The sequence below is a fragment of the Canis lupus genome, chromosome 24 (genome assembly GCF_003254725.2).
Source record: "Canis lupus dingo isolate Sandy chromosome 24, ASM325472v2, whole genome shotgun sequence".
Taxonomy (NCBI): domain Eukaryota; kingdom Metazoa; phylum Chordata; class Mammalia; order Carnivora; family Canidae; genus Canis; species Canis lupus.
The window spans coordinates 17,416,645-17,436,320 of NC_064266.1; the positions used below are offsets into that span (position 1 = coordinate 17,416,645).

Genomic DNA, 19,676 nt, shown 5'->3' on the forward strand with positions numbered 1-19,676 from the left:
GAAAGAGGCAGGGCTGTCAGGCCAGGCCTGGCCAACCACAGGGGCATGAGGGTGGGCAGTGAGAGGGGGTAAGCATGGGGTCAGGGCAGAGGCAGCCTGGGAGCCCAGACACCTGGGTTCAGGCCCCAGTTCAGTCTTTCTCTTACCAGGTAACCCTAGACTAGTGTCTTCCCTTCTCCGGGTCCTACCTGGCCAATACCCTTGAACTCACCCCAAGGACACAGCATCTGTATCCCACCTCCTGGACACATTGGTTTAAGCCCCCATCTGATGCTTAACTGCCTCCTTTAGTCTTCCAGCTTTCCCATCTGTAAAATGGGCATTGGTACCGCTATATGGTAGGACAGCCGGGAGGATTAAATGAGATAGTGTAGCCAGAAGGTGTGGCCCTGCCAGGGCCACCTCTGAGAGAGCAGAGAGGGGGAAGACCCCTGAAGAGACCAGGACAGAGACGGGAGGCTCGGGGGCTTCTCCTGGAGCCCAGGGCTCCATCTCACTTATAGAAGAACCCCAGTCAGCATCTGAGCTCAGACCCAGGCCTCAGCCTTGGCTCCAACCCTAGTATCAGACGAAAACCTTGACGCTGACTCAATCAGAGTACACCACAGCCTGTGTTTCACTGACCCCCAACTGAGTCAGCCTACATCCTACCCAATTCTGGAGGGTCGGGCATCAGAGACAATGGTCATCAGCTGACCCCAAGCCCATAAAAGGGACAAGGCGTGGGAGCCTCATTCCACAGAGCCCACCCACCAGCAGTGTTCCCTGGCTTTCACAGGCTAATGTGGGGAAAGTGCTCTGGGGGCCCCATCTTCCTTCCTGGCACTTAGACTTCTCTCTCAACACAATGTCTTTGTTACCCATATCTCTTCCTCACAACCAGATGTGTAAAGTCCCTGAAAGCACAACTTTGAAAGTCTTTGTAAGCCTTTTCAGAGCAGGAAGCCTACATGCATGGAGAGAGAGTGCCCTAGACCTGGCATATAGGGGGACAGAGCCAATGGCACAGCAATGGTACACAGGCAATGGTAGGCAGGAGGGGGAGGCATTCCTGAAGAGGTAAGCACTGGGGCCTGGCCTCTACTTCCCTGGATGCTGTGCAAGGCAGGACAGACCCAGGAGGATTATCCCAGGACCCCAGCTTATAGCCACCTACAGAGACAGACCACGGAGATGACCCAGCCCATGTTAGAACCCTAGCTGGGGGTGGAGGAAGGGAAGCAAGCCTGGAAAGAAGCCAGAGAAAGGCTAGAATCCTTCTGATGCGCAAAAAGCTCAACTGGCAGCCTCAATGACTGTGTAGCCAGAGAGAAACAGAGGCAGAGATGGACCAAGGCAGAGCTCAGGACTATATTCTCGCCCCCACAGCCACACTCCTTTAGCTTTGCTCCACACTCCACCCTTGATAGCCTACCCCAAGCAAAAGTAAGTGAGTGGTTTACAACCAGATAAGGGGCTGGTCATGACTGCTTCTAAACAATCAGCTATGAACCTCTCCAAATCTGGGCCAGCCCACCAGCTCCAAACTCTGCTTCCATCTCCAACCCTCTTTCCTCATACCCCACGCCCTGGGTTCCCATGTTTGTGCATGACTGCATGCAGACATCCTCTCTGGCCAGGTAGGCAGCCATCTCTCTGCAAGTAGGGCCCACGTTCTTCCCCTCAGATCCCAAAACTTCCAGATGCAAGCAAACCCCATGCTCCCTCAGCCTAAAGAGAGGTCAGGGGTCTGAGATGATGACTGCCACTCCTAGATGCTGCTGGAGAAGATGAAATTTCCCAGAGAGCAGCCTCTGCCCCAACCAGTATGGTCTTGGGGGAATCCATTAGCCCTTGAGCCTCAGTTTTCCCATCTGAAAAATGGGAATAATAAAATAGCAACAATCACTCCTGCCCTGAGTGAGGCCAGACCTGACCCCAGACCCTATTAGCCAGCCTCCAGTGTCCCCCAGCAAAGTCCTTTAGGTCTCACCATGGCTCCCTTCAGCAGCCCTTAGGATAAGATCCTGTGGCCTGGATTTCCTCCCTCTGAGCAGGACCTCATGCCCAAACTCCGAATCCTCCTCCAGGAAGTCATCAACCACACCAGTGCAGGAGACCACAGAACTGATCACTGTCCTAGTGACCATACTGGTGTTGAGACTGCCCTTGGTGACAGAAGACCAGGCTGTGGGCAGAAGAGAGCTAAAGGGAGATGGTTCTCATAGTGACTCACTCCTCTGAGAGGAAGATCTCCTCGGGGTGAACTTGAGAGAAAATTAGCCTCAAGACAAAGTTACTAGCCCGATTTTGAGGCATCCAAGTCACTGTGGCCCTTGGGGAACCCCAAGAAGAGATACTTACATCCCTCCCTCTTCTACTCTCTCTGTCTCTCACACACACACAATCACAAAAATATACTTCCTTATGATTCACTTGATGACCTAGCTTGACAAATAGTCTCCTCCTTTGAAGACATGCTATAGCACTACGGTTTTCATACAGGCCCTCCCTGGGATCAGATCACTTGTTTTTTAATACCAATGGTTTGAATCTTTACCACTAATTAGATGAGTGACCAAAGCCTAAGTATCTTCATCAGTAGAATGGGGATAGAGTGCCTGCCTCACAGGGTTGAGTGTGACAATGCAAACTACTTAGCCCAGAGCCAGGCATGTAGCAACAATAGTTCTTATATTTGTTTTCCTCCAGGCCCAAGTGCATGCTAGTCAGGATCATTGATTGGGGATTTGGCCAGGAGACCAAATGTGGTGGGGGAAAGGGGAAGCTGAGCCAGCAGAAAAGTCTCAGACCTTCCTAAAAGATGACTCCAGAGCAAGACCTCCAGGCCTCAGAAAGCCACTCCACCCCACAGTCTGGTGACAGGAGGAACAGAGCATTAGGAGAAAAGGGCCACCCCACTTACTGGGGGTGCTTGGACCTCCCAGGCAAAGGCTATAAGGCTGAAAGTGAAACAAAAGGACAATCCATGTGGTCACCACCAAGACGGCCCTCAATGATTTTGCTTCCTAGTACTTGTGCCCTAATGTGGTCCCCTCCCACACTGACCTGGGTAATAGGATATCACAGAGGTGACAGAGCATGACTTCTGAAACTGAGTCAGAAAATATACTGTGGCTTCTACCTTGCTCTCTTGGACTGCCTACCTGAGGAGAAGCCAGTCACCACCTTGTGAGGACACTCCAGAGATCCTATCAAGAGGCCCGTGAGGCAAGACACTGAGTCCTACCAACAGCCAAACCACCTTGCCAAGCTGTGAGTGAACCACCAGGAAGCAGATCCTCCAGCCCCAGTCAAGCCTTCAGATAAGTACAGCCCCAGCTGACATCTTGACTCAATCTCCTGAGAGGCCTCGAACCAGGAACACCCCCCTAAACTGCTCCCAAATGCCTGACCCACAGAAACCAAAAGGACAATAAGTAGCCTCTTTAAGCTACTATATTTGGGGATCACTTGTTATACAGCATAGGTCACCAATCCAGCCAACAATTCTGTCTCCCTAGAGAGCCCTAAGGTAGAAACGCTCCAGGCAGACTTCCCCATTCTACTCAGGATCCCAGCTCCCTTTTTTCTGAAATGCAGGGCTGTGCTGGAGTAAAAGAGAGGCTGGCCCAGGCCCTACAGCCTACAAGCCCAGGAGACAGGAACTCTTTCCCAACCAGTGCATTAGGCTCCCAGGAGATTTTTACAAATGACCAATACCCACTCTCATACTGGGTCACTTAAATCAGACTCTTTGGGGTGGGAATGGGCATTTTAAAAGCCCTATATGATGCTCACATATGCCAAAGCTGAGGACCACCACTCTAGAGCAGGCTCCCAATGTAGATTCCAGGTCAGCCTGGAACATCCAGGGTCTGCTGTGCAGGAGGAGGAGGCAAAAAGAGCAGCAAGGCCAAGAAGTACTCAAGATCCACTCCCTCCCCCAGCTTGGGCTTAAAATCTTCCTCTGCTTCCTCTCCCCTGCTTCCCTGCAATGCCAGCCTCCACCCCCGCCCCATAGTGCACCTCAAGCCAGACAAGTCCAACCTCTGCCCATGAGGACTGCTCCCCTAGAGAGGACCCAGTGCACAGGACAGGGTGTAGCTCTCAGTGATCCTGGGGAAGATCTATTTCCTCACCTATAAAATAGTAATTGCCTTCATGTCTGCTCTGCTCTCTCATGGGTCCTAGGCTCCCCATCAGATGTCTTCAAAGATTTAAATGTTTTGTTTCCCCCGAGATGCAGCCCTGACTGGCATTGCAGTTCTCCCCCTGGGGAGAACACAGCAATGGATCAAAGAGAGAAGGTAAAAAAAAAAAAAGAGAGAGAGAGAGAGAGAGAGAGAGAGAGAGAGAAGGTATGACAGGGATGTGATAAGAGCTATGATGGTGAATGTGGAAGAAGTTGGGACAAACACCTAATGGAGACAGGGAGAGGAGTCAGAGAAGATTTCCAGGAGAAGCCTGAGAAACGAGCTCCAGCAGGGGCAGTGCAGAAGCTCAGAGGCACTGCTTACAAGATCAACTCTCAATACCACTTATCCCTCCTCCAGGTCTCATCATCCTCCAAGCTCCAGGCCAGGGAGCCCCTGCCCCAACGTGGCCATATTCACCTGACTTTCCTCTGCAGTGAAACAGCCACCACCTGAGCCACAACTGCAGGTGTGCAGGGCACCCCCTGAGCTTCCTCAGGTGAGTCAGCCATGCCCATAAGCTTGCCCCCATGGGGACACCCAGGAGAAGGAGCAGGATAGCACTTGCCCCTCAGAGGGCATGACACTCCTCAGGCAGCACCCCAACCCTCCAGAGAAAGGGGCAGGATGCAGCCCTCAACAAACAAAACAGGCACTGTAGACCCAGCAGAGTGCAAGGTGAAAAGCAGTGAGAAGTCTGAGGCAGAGGGGCATAGGACCTGGGGGTGGGGGCAGGGGGAGGATGTCTTAGCTGTATCCTAAAGCATGGGGGCATGTTCCAGGCCAGTGGGGAAGACCCTGGAGATAAGCACGAACAAGGTAGGAGAGAAAATGAGGCCTAAGAGGAGAGGGGTGAAAATGGGGGCGAGAGGAAGCAGGAGACAGATTTTCATTCACTCGTTCAAAATTGTTTGTCCTTACACCCATTAGGATGGCTGCTATCAAAAATAAATAACAAGTGTGGGTAAGGATGTAGAGAAATTGGAACCCTTGTATGCTGTTAGTAGAAATGTAAAATGGTATACCTGCCATGGAAAACAGTGTAGCAGTTCCTTTAAAAATTAAATATAGGGGTACCTGGGTGGCTCAGTCCATTAAGCAGACTATGCACTCAATGCACAGAGCCTACTTGGGATTTTCTCCCTCCCCTTTACCCCTTCCCCTTCTCACACGCTCTCTCTCTAAAATAAATAAACAAAACCTTAAAAAAAAAAAAAAAAAAAAGATTTTCCCTCTCCCTCTGCCCCTCCCCCCTCGCTTATTTAAATGAATGAATGAATGAATGAATATGAAATTTAACTATAAAGTTACCATATGATCCAACAATTCCACTCCTGGGTATATATATGAAAAAATTGAAACCAGGGTCTTAAAGACATATTTGGACACCCATATCCCTCAAAGCGTTATCCAAAATAGCCAAAAGGTGGAAGCCACTCAAGCATCCATCAACAGATGATAAACAAAATGCTGTAGACACATACGATGGAATATTATTCAGCCTTAAAAAGAAGAACATTCGGGGATCCCTGGGTGGCTCAGCAGTTTAGCACCTGCCTTCAGTCCAGGGCGTGATCCTGGAGTCCCGGGATCGAGTCCCACGTCGGGCTCCCTGCATGGAGCCTGCTTCTCCCTCTCCCTGTGTCTCTGCCTTTCTCTCTCTGTGTGTCTCTCACGAATAAATAAATTTAAAAAAGAAGAAGAAGAAGAACATTCTGATACCTGCTACAACATGGATGCACCTTGAGGGCATCATGTTAAGTGAAATTAGCTGATCACAAAAGGACAAATACTATATGATTTCACATATATGAGGGACCTAGAGTGATCAAATTCATAGACACAGAAAGTAGAGTGATGGGTGCCAGGGGCTGGGAGAGATAGGAGAGGGGGAGTCATTGCTAAATGGGAATAGTTTCAGTTTTGAAAAAAGAAGAAAAGTTCTGGAGATGGATGGTGAGGATGGAGCACAACAATGTGAACATCCTTAATACCACTGCATTGTATACTTAAAAATGGTTAAGAGGGTAAATTTAATGTTATGTATATCTTACCTCAGTAGAAACAGTAAGAACAACTACATGAACAAAAATGTTTAGTGCTACTCTGTGGCAGGTACTTGGGACACAGCAACAGCCAGAACCACCAACCCCCCAGAGAATCTAGTAGGTCAAGAGTGTGACAACTGTCACCAAACAAAAGCAAAGCAGGGTGAGGGGAAAGGCAACTGCTCTGTGTGGGGGGAGGTCAGCAAAGTCTGCTGATAAGGTGACACTGGAGCAGAGGAAGTGACAGGCAGGAGGGGAATAGAGGATGAGAGTGCTGTGGTGACCTCTTGAGGACTTGCTGAATGACAGGATGCAGGGGTGAGGGCCAGGGCAAGATCAGGATGACTTGGGTGACCAGTCATGACATCAGCAACCTTGACAAGTTCTGTGTCAACCGGCCACCCCCTTTCCCCTTCACCACAAGCCTGTGGATAGGAAGGAGGAGAAACTGAGAAAAGAACTTGGTACAGGTGAGAGGGGGGCCCAGGGCTGCACCGACTCCCAGCAGCCCCTGACCAGACCGGCATGGGCCACCCCACACAGAGATCCACCCATTCTGCGGATGGGGCCCTCGGAGCCTGGGAGGCTTCTCCCCTCTCCCTGCCAGGAGCCGCAGCCGCCTCAGTTCTGGGGTGAGGGAGGACAGCCCAGTCAGCACTTTCCACTGACTCTTTCAAAACCACTGACAAGAACCGAGGCTGGGAGACAGACTCAGCCTGGGCACAGCTCCCCCCCGCAGGCCCCTCGTGACTGCACAAAGCCCATCTGTGCTTGGACTCGGAGCCCCGGGAGGAGGGAGGTCTCCTGCAAGCCCATCCTCTCTTGCAGGAGCCACGGGGTCCCCACTCTGCCTCGCTGAGGACACACCCCCACAGAGGCACTGCAGCCCTGGCGACACAGCAGGGCTGCCCACGGCTTATGGGGGTCCACGCAGTGCTTGTGGGGACCTGATATGCCTAGCATGACTCCGTACCCCCTCCACTGTAAACTCTTTTCCGGCAAAGCTCCCTCTCCTGCGGCCCCCACTCACCATTGTTTATCACAGGGCGAAGGTGGCATGCATGACCACGAAATGAAAAAAAGGAAAACATCCTCAAAAACCCAGTCACCAGATACCTTCCATAGCAAACTTGTCTTACGGAGCCCTTTGCGTGCCAGACCCCATGCTGGGGACTTGCCAGTTCACTGAATCATTTAATACAACACCCTGCTGCCCATTTTACAGATGACGAAACAGCTGGAGAAAGGTTCACAGATGTGATGGAGGCCGCCCTTGATGGAGTGAGGGGCCGAGCAGGGCTTGACAATGCTGAGCTCATCTCTTTCTGCCCAATGTTCGCTGGGTTCTCAGGCTCCCACTCAGCCTCCCGAGGCAGCAGGCCTGAGGACTGCCCTCAGCTTGGCACTTCTCCTGCCTTACCCTCCCTGCAGACTGACACTGAACACATTGTGCCAGGCACTTGGGGCTGGCAGGAGGTATCCCCGAGCCTGGCGGCTCAGCCCATCTGCACTGCCAAAACCTGGGGCTGCCACTGGAAGGCCACCTGCCTCCCAGCCGAGGCACTGTTGGGGCGCCCTTTGCCTCCCCACTGCAGGACTGCCTGGCTTCAGGCTCACCAGGTACTACGCAATGCCAGGCCATAGCCCTTGGCCCTTGGTTTTGTTTCCATAACCAGGCACAGGAACAGAGGTCTAATTGCTTTTGCCTGCACGAAAGGAAATTCTAAGACCAACTAACTCATGCTTTCCTCTTGACAGTCACCTCCCTTCTCACTGGCCCAAGACATTCCCCACCCGGTACCTTCAGAGTGGTTTACCTGTGCTTTCCTAATGAGTCTTAACACGGGATCACCCAAAAGGGCTCTCCATAAAGTTCAGCCCTGAAGCCAGAACCCCCACCCTGGACCCCTGCCCCAGCAAGAGCTGGAACAAGATCTGGAAAGCCAGTGGTGTGGGCTTTCAAAACACCTGTGTGGGCCCTAAGCCCATGATTTCATCCATAAAACACCTACGGAGTTAAGACGCTAAGCTTGGACAATAAACATATTCTTCAAGTCCTTTAGTTGAGTTCAAAGACAGACTTAATAACTCACCAACTTTTGAGATCAAGAAACATCTAAGTTCTTATAAATTTTGTCATCATCATTATGACTACTTTTGCCAAGCACAGGTGAGGTACGAGCCCAGGGCGGAGGAATATATCCATTGATGCTCACATCAATACCCCCATTCTGCAGAGGAGAAGACTGAGGTTCAGAGAGCTTCCACAACCTGCCATCGACATAATGCGCTCCAGAATTCACTTAGCAAAGATCTCAATGCTCAGGCTCTACTCTTTGGTAAAACCAAGAAATGAGTCAATCTGGTTCTTTCCTTGAGTCACCTTTTCAGATTAACTCAAAAGATTTGCATTAATTACGTATGATTTTTTTAATTTTCCAAAATAAGAAAAAGAGAGTAAAAGAGATCTGTGTGTTTAACACTTAAAAGCCCCACTTAAAAGTCTTTCTTGAGGATGTCTGCACATTGAGGGTATTGAGTTGCCCCCTGCTTGAGTCATCTTCAAATCTAGATGACTTGAGGTCTCGTTTTAGGCCAATCTGAAAGAAAGACCCATCAGCCCTTCCTTCATCTGGAGGAGTCTGGAGTTTGGGGGGCTGGGATGGGCTGGCATGGAGAGAAGGCCTGGTTGTGTAGGGAGGCATGGTTGAAGGTTTGGGGACAGGCTCTCCGGGGGCTATGAAGGAGAGAAAGAGTACTAGACCAGACGTTTTAAAACCTGGCTTTGAGACCCAGTCATGCCATTTGCTGGCAATGCCAAGTGTCTCTGTCTGTGAAATGGGGTAATAGCTCATGTGGGGAGGGAGGGGGCTGTGGAGAGGAACAGGAACTATGGGTCTGCCAGGGCCAGGCACAAAGTTGGCAGAGACTGGCTAGGTTCTTTCTTCTGTTTTCTAATAAATTACAGATCATTTCCCAGTGCTGCTTCTCTTGGTCTTAAATCACCTTCCTTAACATTCTTCCCCTAAGAAGCAACTAAAAGGGTAAAGGCATCTGGACTAACTGAGGGGGCAGGGGTACTCCACACCCCCCAAGCCAGGCTGCACCTAAATGCTTTTCTTCATCTTCCGTCCTCTCAGCCTCTGATGTAGAGAGAGCAGGAAAAGCCCTGATGCCCACCTGTTTGGGGAAGAAAGAGCTGGGGCAGGGACACCTGGGTGGCTCAGTGGTTGAACATCTGCCTTTGGCTCAAGTCATGATCCCAGGGTTCTGGGATCAAGTTCCGGATCGGGCTCCCTGCATGGAGCCTGCTTCTCCTTCTGCCTGTCTCTGACTCTCTGTCTGTGTCTCTCATGAATGAATAAGTAAAATCTAGAAAGAAGAAAAGAAAGAGAGAGAGAGAAAGGAAGGGAGGGAGAGAGAGAGAGAGAGAGAGAGGAAAGAAAGAAGAAAGAAAGAAAGAAAGAAAGAAAGAAAGAAAGAAAGAAAGAAAGAAAGAAAGGAGGGAGGGAGGGAGGAAAGAAGAGAAGGAGAGAAAAGGAAAGAAAAAGAGAAAGAAAGAAAGAAAGAAAGAAAGAAAGAAAGAAAGAAAGAAAGAAAGAAAGAAAGAAAGAAAGAAGAAAGAAAGAAAGAAAGAAAGAAAGAAAGAAGAAAGAAAGAAAGAAGAAAGAAAGAAAGAAAGGAAGGAAGGAGGGAGGGAGGAAAGAAGAGAAGGAGAGAAAAGGAAAGAAAAAGAGAAAGAAAGAAAGAAAGAAAGAAAGAAAGAAAGAAAGAAAGAAAGAAAGAAAGCAAGCGAGCGAGCCAAGGCAAAGGAGGAGAAGAGGCTGGCACTGGGCTGGGCCAGAAAGTTCACGGAGCATCCTCTGCCAGGGCCTCCCTGAGTGCCGAGTGCCTTCGTCAGTCGTGAGCCTGTCCGCCCCAGCGCACCATTACAGCAGCTTCTAGGTCACCGCTGGGGCGGCCACACCCCGTCTCCTCCACCTGAGCTGCTGAACAAAGAGCCCTCACACCTCGGAGGAAATGAGATGTGGCAGGGGGCAAAGCGGCGTAGCCTCACTGACAGTCCCCACCAGTCACAGGGGAGCAGAAAAGGAGAGGCAGGGAGTAGGGGCCCACCCCTCCTGCACTTGCAACACCCCTTCCAGGAAGGCGACAGGGTAAGACTCTTAACCTTTTGGGGAAAATGACTCAGAGCTCTGAGAATCTGGGAAGAAGGGTCATGAAGGCAACCTGACCCCTCCCCATGCTTTGAGCCATAAAGGGGCATAGCCATTCTGTGAGGAAGCCCAATGTGTGTATTTTAAGGGGATCCTGCACTGCCACCCCACCATCACTGCACACCCACGCCATGTGTCGCACTAAAGCACCATTCTGATCAAACCACTACCCTGCTCAAAGACCTTCAATGGCTCCCCAGGGCTGGTTTCTGTCACCTTCCTGCTGCCTTTAGCACCCCATCTCCCGCACACATACCCCTTACTGGGTCTTCTGACTCCCACCCCCAGACTAGGCCTGGGAAATCTCATTCTGTCAAAATATCCTCACCCTGCTGGCCACTCCTCCAAGCAGCAGATCCAGGCTACCCTCGCCCTCACTTTCTTCCTTCCTACAGAAGATCACTCCTCTGGTCTAATTGAGACCCACCTGAACCCTAACCATGCTCTCTGCTGGCGTTTGTACCTCCTCACGTCCCTGACAATGGTCCTCTTCCCTGGGTTCCTCCTGGAGACACTGCCTACAGCCACGTCAATCACACAAAGAGCAGCCAACCAGTATTCGAGTGTCACAATGGCCCTACAAGGGAGGTCACATTATCCCCCACAGTCCAAATGAAGAAACTGAGGCACAGAGCAGTTTCACTTCTGGCCCAGAGATCACAAACCCACTCTCTAAGGTGAAAGGCTAGGAGACCTTGCAGAGCAAGATGATGGCAGGGGAGGGGTGGGAGGAGGCCCTCCCAGCATCACAGAGACCCAGGCCTGGCTACCGTTGGGTCCTGGGCAGCACAGCGGTCCTCCAGGTCCCTTCCTCAATCATCTAGTCCAGTGAAGCAGAGCTGTTGCCACTAGAACCCGGTGCTGTCTGGGCCTGGATGCCTTCTGACCAATCCTCCCTCTGCAGTACCCTTTTCTTCCACTGACTGTCTAAATAGTACCCATCCCACCAAACCCACCTCCTTCAGGAAACTATCCACCCATCTGTCTTTCCCTACCTGGTACTTCCAGGCTCACCCATCACCCATGTTTGTGGTCTCTTGTGGAGCAGCATCTCTCCACAACAGCCCTTCCCACTGAGTGTTTTCCTGGTCAGAGGGACATATTATTAGGAAGGCTTTCCAAAAAAAAAAAAAAATTTTCATGGTCAAATCAGTTTAGTAAACACCAAAAGGAGGGCAGCCCAGGTGGCTCAGAGGTTTAGCGCCACCTCCAGCCCAGGGCATGATCCTGGAGACCCAGGATGGAATCCCATGTCAGGCTCCCAGCATGGATCCTGCTTCTCCCTCTGCCTGTGTCTACCCCCACCCCCCACCCCCGTCTCTATCTCTGTCTCATGAATAAATAAATAAAATCTTTAAAAAAAAAAAGGAAACACCAAAAGGTTTCTCTTTTTTTCTGCAGGACTTGTCAGAACTTTTAATTCTCTTAAATGCACTCTGAATCTCCCATAGACTGGTGATTTGCCAGTTTCTACCCTTATCTGTCCCAGAACCCCTGAGGTTTTTCAGAAAACTGAGAAATGCTGCCCCCTCCTACCCCTTCAGAACAGCCTGGCACAGCAGAGGGCACACAGGCAAGGATCACAGGGTGGGTATCCTTTTAGGACACATATGGGACATTTGGGGAACTCAACCTGATAGCCCCTCTTGGCACTTCCCTGTCTGTCCCTTCCACCTTCCTTTGGGTGAAGTGACTGCCTACCCTCCTGCCAGCATCTGGAGGGACCTCATCTAACTGGAGCCCTCAGATACCAACCTCCTCCCACCCCACCAGTCACATAGAATCCAGACAGCAAGGGGCCCTAGGAAATCCCCAAAGCAAGCTGGACAGTACTTTGGGCAAGCTACTTATTCTACTCTATCATTAGCATTGAGTTTTAATATGAGACCAAAACTAAAACGTAGTAAGCTACCATTCTAGAAGATGCAGTGCCCCACCAGCAAACCCTGTAGCCCTCCCCCACCTGCTCTCCAGGGAGGGGACTGAATCCTTTGATTTACAGGAAACTAGGGCCTCAGAGGGAAGCAGACACTTGCCTGTAGAGCCCAGTCAGGGGCAGAGCAGAGAGAAGCATCCAGGTCCCCCCACTTCCAGGTATGCAGGGAGGTGGCCCAAGAGGGATGAGACCCCAACAGCGGCTCACGTAACCATCAGTGCCAGCTGTAAGGACCCACAGACGCCAGAGGAAGAAACGCTGCACACCCTGGGGGTGACAGCTCAGCGGCTGGAGTGAATTTGGGCATTTTTAGGAGAGGGTAGCAATGTCCAGGACTGGAGTCAGCTGTTTCCCCAATCTTCTTGGCCCCACCCTCGCTGGAGGAAGAGTGCTTACCCCAGATTGGCTACCCACAGGGCCAGGCTCAGCTGTCAGCAAAGATAAGATGCCGTATATGCCAGCTGTGTGTCACCCTGCCTTGGGGCAGTCACCTAAGACACCTTCTCATGGTCTTGAGAGTTCCTCACTGTCAGGTACTCTGAAAATCAGGCCAATGTTACAGGTCTGAGACCCCAGAGGCCTTTACCCAGCCCCACCTCCCAGCAGAGTGGCCATTGTATTCACACCCTCTATCTACTCCGCTCCACTGGGCCCCCACACAAGCAGCTCCTATGCCAACTACAACACAGTCCACAGGAGCCAGGATGGTCCCCTTTACCTGTTCTAGGTCCCACTTGACCTGCACCTCCCCCTGTACCTACCTGTCTGGGCCCCCTGAGTCCCCAGTCTCAACCCTCACTATACAAAGATGGCCCATGGACCAGCAGGTCTGTACCATCCAGGAATGTGTGAGAGATGCAGAGTCTCAGGCCCTGGCCTTGACCCACTGAATGAGAGCTTACATTTTAACAAGATGCCCAGGTGATCCATGTGTTAGAGTTTGAGAAGCACTTTCATAGACCACTGGTCTAATCAAGTCATCGCATCCCGAAGCCTATAACCTTCGATGGCTCCCCAGGGCCCAGGGAATCAAGTCTAGACTCAGCAGCTTGGCAGTTAAGCCCTTCCCTGACCTGGCTTCAACCCAGTTCTCCAAGCTTGGGCTCTCCCTCCACCTTGGGAGTACCATCTCCTCCTCTGTTGGCTAATCCTGCCCAGGACTTCAGGGCCTTCTATAGCATCACCTCCTCCAGGAAGCTGGTCTGAACCATACTTCCTTATATCACATCTGGCATGGCTCACTCATTTCCTGCAGAGTGGAGATCTTATCTTGTGTTCCCAGTGGCTCTGAGCACCAGACTGGGGCACAGGTGCTGACCACAGGTAACAAGGTCCAGATGAGGGGGAAGTCCACCCTCAGCTCCAGCCTGCCAGCCTCCAGCTCTGCCACTGTCTTCACCTTGACTCAGCACACAAGGACTCAACATGGACAAGTCTCCCTGCCAAAGGAGGGGGCACTCCCAAGAACCATGGGCCTGGTGAGCTTCTAGCAGCAATGTGCCTCCTCTGTGCCTCAGTTTTCCAAAATGAAAAGAACGCCACCAACTCTTCCTCTTTTCCTGGGGGACTGGCAGGATCTGCCAAGATTGATGAGCAGACCTCTTAATCTGTAGGGCTCAGAATTTGGAGCAAAGAGACTCCACTCCTGTATGGCCAGCAACCCTTGTTCGGCCGGCCAGCCAGTCAGGCCCCAGGGAAGCCAAGTCACCTGCCCAGAGCCATCCTCATGACCAAACAGGAAAGCCTCGAAGGACAGGGCTGCCGCACCCTCTGCCCACCTCCCTCCTTCCTGGCCCAGTTCCTCGGGGCTGGCACCTCGTGGGAAGTCCTCACTCTTATGCTAGGCCTGCAAGAAGGCACTCAAGCATGTAACCTCGAGGAGTTCCCAACCTCCACAACTTCTGGGGGGCAAAGAAAAAGTCTTTCCAATCCCATTTTACAGACAGACAAGAAGAGGTAAGGACAAAACCAATAGAGATGTGGATTAAGCTCTATTCAGGTCTCGTTTCTCTGTTACCCTAGCTCTGCTCAAACCTCCATCTGCACTCCCCAAGGCCAAGTCTGAAGCTCCACCTCACAACATTCTAGAAGTAATCCAAAATAGCTTATCTGCAGAGCCCCTATCTGACCTCCTGAGTTCTCCAGAAGCAGATAAAGAGGGTAATGGGCAATGCTAAATCCAGAGGGGTGACAATCTTTTTCTTCTTAAGATTTTATTTGTTTATTCATGAAAGAGAGAGAGGCTGAGACATAGGCAGAGGGAGAAGCAGGCTCCCTGTGGGGAGCCCGATGCAGGGACTCTATCCCAGGACCCTGGGATCACAACCTGAGTCGAAGGCAAACACTCAACCACTGAGCCACCCACATGTCCCGAGGGGTGACAGTCCAATGGCATCCCAAGCAGGGAGCTGTTTTTGTACCAGCTTCCCCAGCACCCCAAAATCACAGTATACCTGATGCCCAACTATTTGGTCTGGACCTGGAGCTCCTCCAAGAAAAAATACGCATGAAGCAAAGAACCTCAGCTGCCCACTCGGGTGAGGACCCCTTCTGCCTTAGAAATTATGACTTCTTTCCTACCTCCCCAGCCCCCAAGGTCAGGCATCTCTGGGAGTCAAGAAAAAACCCTTGTGTGTAAAGAAGTCTTCAGCTGTTGCAGATCTGAGTGGCATAGGAGAAGTGGCAGAGCGGAGTGGTTTAAGGCACGGATTCCAGAGTCAGGCTCCCTGGGTTCAAATCCTCACTCTGTCACTACTGAGTTTTAAGACTGTGCCTCAGTCTCCTCATCTGTAAAATGGGAATAAGACCTACCTTATAGAGTATTTGTTAAGAGGATTAAAGGAATTAATGTTAAAAAAAAAAAAAAAAGGAATTAATGTTTGCAAAGTCTTTACAATGCATGGCACCCCATGAGTATACCAGGCCCTGGCCCAGCCTCTTGTGCTCTGCTTGATTTCTCCGGCCCAGGATATTCCCCTTGCTCTCACCTATCTCAGCTCCAGCTCCTAGTTCCAGCGCTCCTCTCAGAGCATCCCCTTGGTACATCACCAGTCCCTCTACCCAGGACCCTCCCAGAGCTGAGGTCCCTTGGCTCTCAGCTCTCCATTTGGAGAGCATTAGCCACACAATTTAATTCTCAGCTGACTCCTTTGTACAAAGAGGAGAGCTGTGGGTGGAGAGACAAGAGTCTATAGAAAGACCCCTGGCCCCAGCTTCTTCCTCTCCTTCACTCCCTGCTCCCAGGGCTGGGCACCCAGCAGGCACCCAGGGAGTAGGCCTGAAACAAATCTCTTGCTGCCCAGACCACCCCTATCTCCTGATTTAGATAACACACACACACACACAGCCCTCTGTTGACCTAGCCTGGATTTCCACCAAAGAGAGCAAAAGAAATCATTGGTGCCCAACCCACCACAACCTCCACCAACTCTACATCCCCCAGACCTGCCCGATCTCCCCCTGGGCATGCAAGCCTGATCTTGAGCTGCTTGTACCTTTCTCACTTTCCTGTTTCATATCCCACCAGCCCTTCTCAATTTTACACAACTTCTTTTGTGGAAGGAAAATTAAAACCCTCAGGTCATCTAAGGGTTAAAGTAGGCTCTTGCACTGACCGCAGTACCCACGTCTTTCTGCCTAACCCAGCCCTGACCTTCCCACCTGGCTCAAGACTTCCTGAGAGCCAATTACATGCCAGGGATTGTGCTAGACGCTCCAGATACAGCAGCGGGGCATTCAGTTAAGGTTCAGCCCTTGAGAAGCCAAAAAAAGTAAAGAGACAACTGCAACAAATGGTTAGGGATGGTGATAAATATAATGAAGAATGGAAACCAGGTGCTATGACGAATTACACGGCAGTGGTGAGGGGACCTCTACCAAGATGGGGAAGACATATTTAAGTTGAAACCTGGAAATTAAGAGGGAGCAGAGCCAGCCCAGTAGAAAACCCTAAAAGAACATTCCGGGCAGAGAAAACAGAACAAGCAAAGGCCCTGAGCAGGAAAAAGCTCAAGGGGCAGAAGTGATTCAGATGTAGCTATTAGGAAGAATGCAAAGGGGACAGTAGTTAGGAGAAGGCTGCAGGAGGTCAGCAGTGGCCAGATCATGGAGGGTCTGATAGGTCTGACAGGAAAGTTCTGAAAGTTTATTCCAAGTGCAATAGGGAGCTTTAAGAGTTTTAGAGAAATATTATCTAATCACTATATTTCTAAATCATCCTTGCTGCTCTCTTACAATAGATTAGAGGTGGGCAAGTGGGAATTTTGGGAAAGCAGATAGTAGTAGCTACTACAGCATTTGGGCAAGACAGAAAAGGTGGCATGGCCTGGGGCAGTAGCCTGGGGCCATAGCAGTGGAGTCAGAGCATGAAGAACAGGCCTGAGATTTTGCAGAAAAAGCCAAAAGGACATGCTGTTGGACTGGGTATGGGGAGAGAAGCAGAGGGAGGGGCTGGTGCCACCTGTTCCTGTCTTTAAAGGTGGGTAGGTTATGAGCTGTTTAGAGAGATGGAAAGGCCCATGGAGGGTCACATCTGGTGAGTGCAGTCAGGGTTCCGTGTCATCCATATGAAGTTCTCATACCTACAAGACATCCAGGGAACCCTAAATCATCATCAGGTGAGTGGCTAGATAGAGAAGCTGGAGCTGGTGACAAAACTTGCTACTTAAAATCACAAGAAGGAAAATGATGTACACTTAAGATCAGTGTGTTTGTAAATTAATGCTTGATTTTTAAAAATATAAGAGAAAATGAGAGCTGGGAGGACAGGTAATTAGAGTGGAGTCAGGAGAGAGGAGGGGCTGAGGACAAAGCTCTGGGATCCTCCAACATTTAGAGCTGAGTAAAGGAGTTATCCCCAAAGATCTAAGGAAGGGCTAGCCAGGGAGGGAAGAAGAAAACCAGAAGTAAAGAGAGAATATTGATTCTAAAGGAGAGAAAATCAACAAGACCAAGGGGTCAAGGAAGACCTGCTTGTGGGGGCGTGGAAATCCCCAGAGACCTTGACCGGGGCGGTTTCAGGGAAGTGGTAGGACCAAAGCAAAGGAATGTGCTCCAGAAGAGCAGGTGCAGACAGCTCTTTGGAGAAGTTCTGCTGTGAAGAGAAGTGAAGTCGTTCTGCACACCGAGGGAGAATGAAGGATGAAGGCAAAACAGGAAGCTATAAATGAGGGAAGGAGGGTGTCCAGGCATGTTCTTATCCTGTTGTGAATGATCCAGGAAAAAAAAAAAAAAGAAGCCACTTCTAGCACTGGAGAGAGGGGAAGTAATTCAAGAATGTGGGACAGGGAGCACCTTGGAGCCCAAGTGGAGGTATGGGCCTGTGGCAGGAACTGAGATGCTTCCTCCCCCCTCACAAGAAGGAAGGGGAGCAGAGGCGGCAGATTACAAATGCGGGCCTTCACTGGACATGCTTCCAGATGCACACCTCCCCAGCTCCCCATTCAGGCTTACTCCAACGACCCCTGGGGCACCTGCTGTTTTCTGCCTCTTGCTCCAAACACCAAGTTGCCCCCGTGGCACGGAATGTGTCACCAGCAGCAGGTTCTGCAAACAACCTGTGGGTACATCTCACCATTCTTGCCAGCCACTGCACTCACCTCATCGGGGCTGTGCCCCTTCCTAGTGCTAGCTCTGAGGGGGTCCCTCACCTGCCCCACCGGAGCCCCCGCCCCCAACCCCGAGGCGGTGGCCTCTCCAGCTCCTCCCCCAAAGGAGCAGTCAGTACACCCTACCCCTTTCCTAGCCCGGCTCCCTAGTTGGCCCTTGGGAGAGAGCTGCCTCCACCCCCGCCCCCCCCCACCCCAGACCACCCGGACAGCCGGAGCGAAGGCGGCCCAGCCTCTCCCCGCGCCCCGGCTGTAGCCCCGGAGCCTTCTCTTCCCTCCCCAGCGCCCACCCCCTGGACCGCCCGAGTCGTCGCGGGGCGCCGGCTCCCGGCTTTGTCTGCGCCCACCGAGCGCGCCCGCCGGGCGCCCCGGGCGCTCCCCTGCAGCACGCGGCTCGGGGTCCGGCTTGCCCTCCCCCCGCGTGCGCTGGCTCGGCCGGCGCAGCCCCGGCCCCGAGATCACCCCACCCGGCCGGACCACCGCTTCCCGGGACGCCGCCGACGCCAGCGAGGGGGGCGCGGCGCCCACAGAGGTCCGCGAGCCCCGGGCACCTCCGCGCACCCCAGCCCGAGCGCCGCGCAGGCTGCCGCAGCCCCGGGCCGCCGGAGCCCCTCACCCTCCCGCGGGCGGCCGCACCCCCCCGCGCCGGCGAGGGCTGGGGGCTCCCGGCCGGGGGCAGGGGCCGGGGGCCGGGGCCGGGGCCGGGGCGCGGCGCGCGGTACCTTTCCCTGCTGAGCCGGGGAAGTGAGTGTGCGGCGAGCGGCGCTCCAGCCTCGGCCTCCTCCGCCTCCCCTCCTCCTCCAGCCGCCTGGCTTCCTCCTCCAGCCGCCGCCGGGACCGTAGGGGCCCGAGCCAGCCGCCGCGGCCTGTGTGGGGCCCCGCTCCGCCTCGCGTCCCCGGCCCACCCCGCCGGGTCCGCCCGGCCCGGCCCCCCGCTCCGCCTCGGGGCGGGGACGCGCCCAGCTCCTCCCCGGCCCGGCCCGCCAGGGGCGGGGAATGCGGGCGGCCGGAGCCCGGGCCGGCCGGGCCCCCGCCCCGGAAGCCCCCGGCCCAGCCCTCCGCACCTGGGCCCCGCACCGCCTCCTCCAGCCGGGCGCCGAGCGTCCGCACTCAGCTCCGGAGGGAAAGCGGCTCGCCCAGCCCCGCCCTGGGCCCGGCGCGCTTCAGGCCAAGGCTGCCCGCGGGGAGACGCGCAGAGCCAGGACGCGGGCCTCAGTTTACCCGCGCGGAATCTTAGAACCCTGCTTCTGGAGGGAAGCCCCCCCCTCCTGGAGCTGCCTTCACTCGCGCAGACCCTACCCTGGATCTCAGTTAGGGATCAGTGGATTCATCCCCGGGGCGCCCACTAATTTTTTTCTCCCCAACACCGGTGCCTCCACTGCCACTGCCACCTGCCCCCAGTCCACCACGCCTCTGAGACCTCTGTGCCTCAGTCTCCAACCCTACACAGTAGAGGGCGGGGCGGGGGGCACTCAAATTGCCGCAGCCCGTCCCTTCGCAGCCCACTAAGCAGAAGTGGCCTCTTTAAGAAAATAGCCTTCAGTGGTACCCACTGCCTCATCCTTGATTTAATAAAAATCGAAGCAAATAGCTGTGAGGGTCACTTTTCATTCTCTTTTAAAAATCATAGTTATTGGGGCACCTGGGTGGCTCAGTGGTTGAGCATCTGCCTTTGGCTTAAGTCGTGATCCCCC

The 19,676-nt window shown here is 52.8% G+C and overlaps 2 protein-coding genes across 2 annotated transcripts in view; one reads left to right on the top strand and one right to left on the bottom strand.

Annotated features, from left to right (window-relative positions):
• Nucleotides 1-12,695, bottom strand: part of SMOX (spermine oxidase) — a 32,814-nt gene extending 20,119 nt beyond the window's left edge. The window contains 1 exon segment of the mRNA XM_035706079.2: nucleotides 12,477-12,695. The gene's annotated coding sequence lies outside the window, so the exon portion shown is untranslated.
• Nucleotides 12,696-16,215: 3,520 nt separating this feature from the next.
• LOC112673445 (basic proline-rich protein-like) lies at nucleotides 16,216-19,219 on the top strand. The gene is made up of 3 exons (XM_025469058.1): nucleotides 16,216-16,236; nucleotides 18,266-18,726; nucleotides 18,787-19,219. Exons 1-3 carry the CDS (start codon nucleotides 16,216-16,218, stop codon nucleotides 19,217-19,219), a joined length of 915 nt encoding a protein of 304 aa, XP_025324843.1.
• The last annotated feature ends 457 nt before the right edge of the window (nucleotides 19,220-19,676 follow it).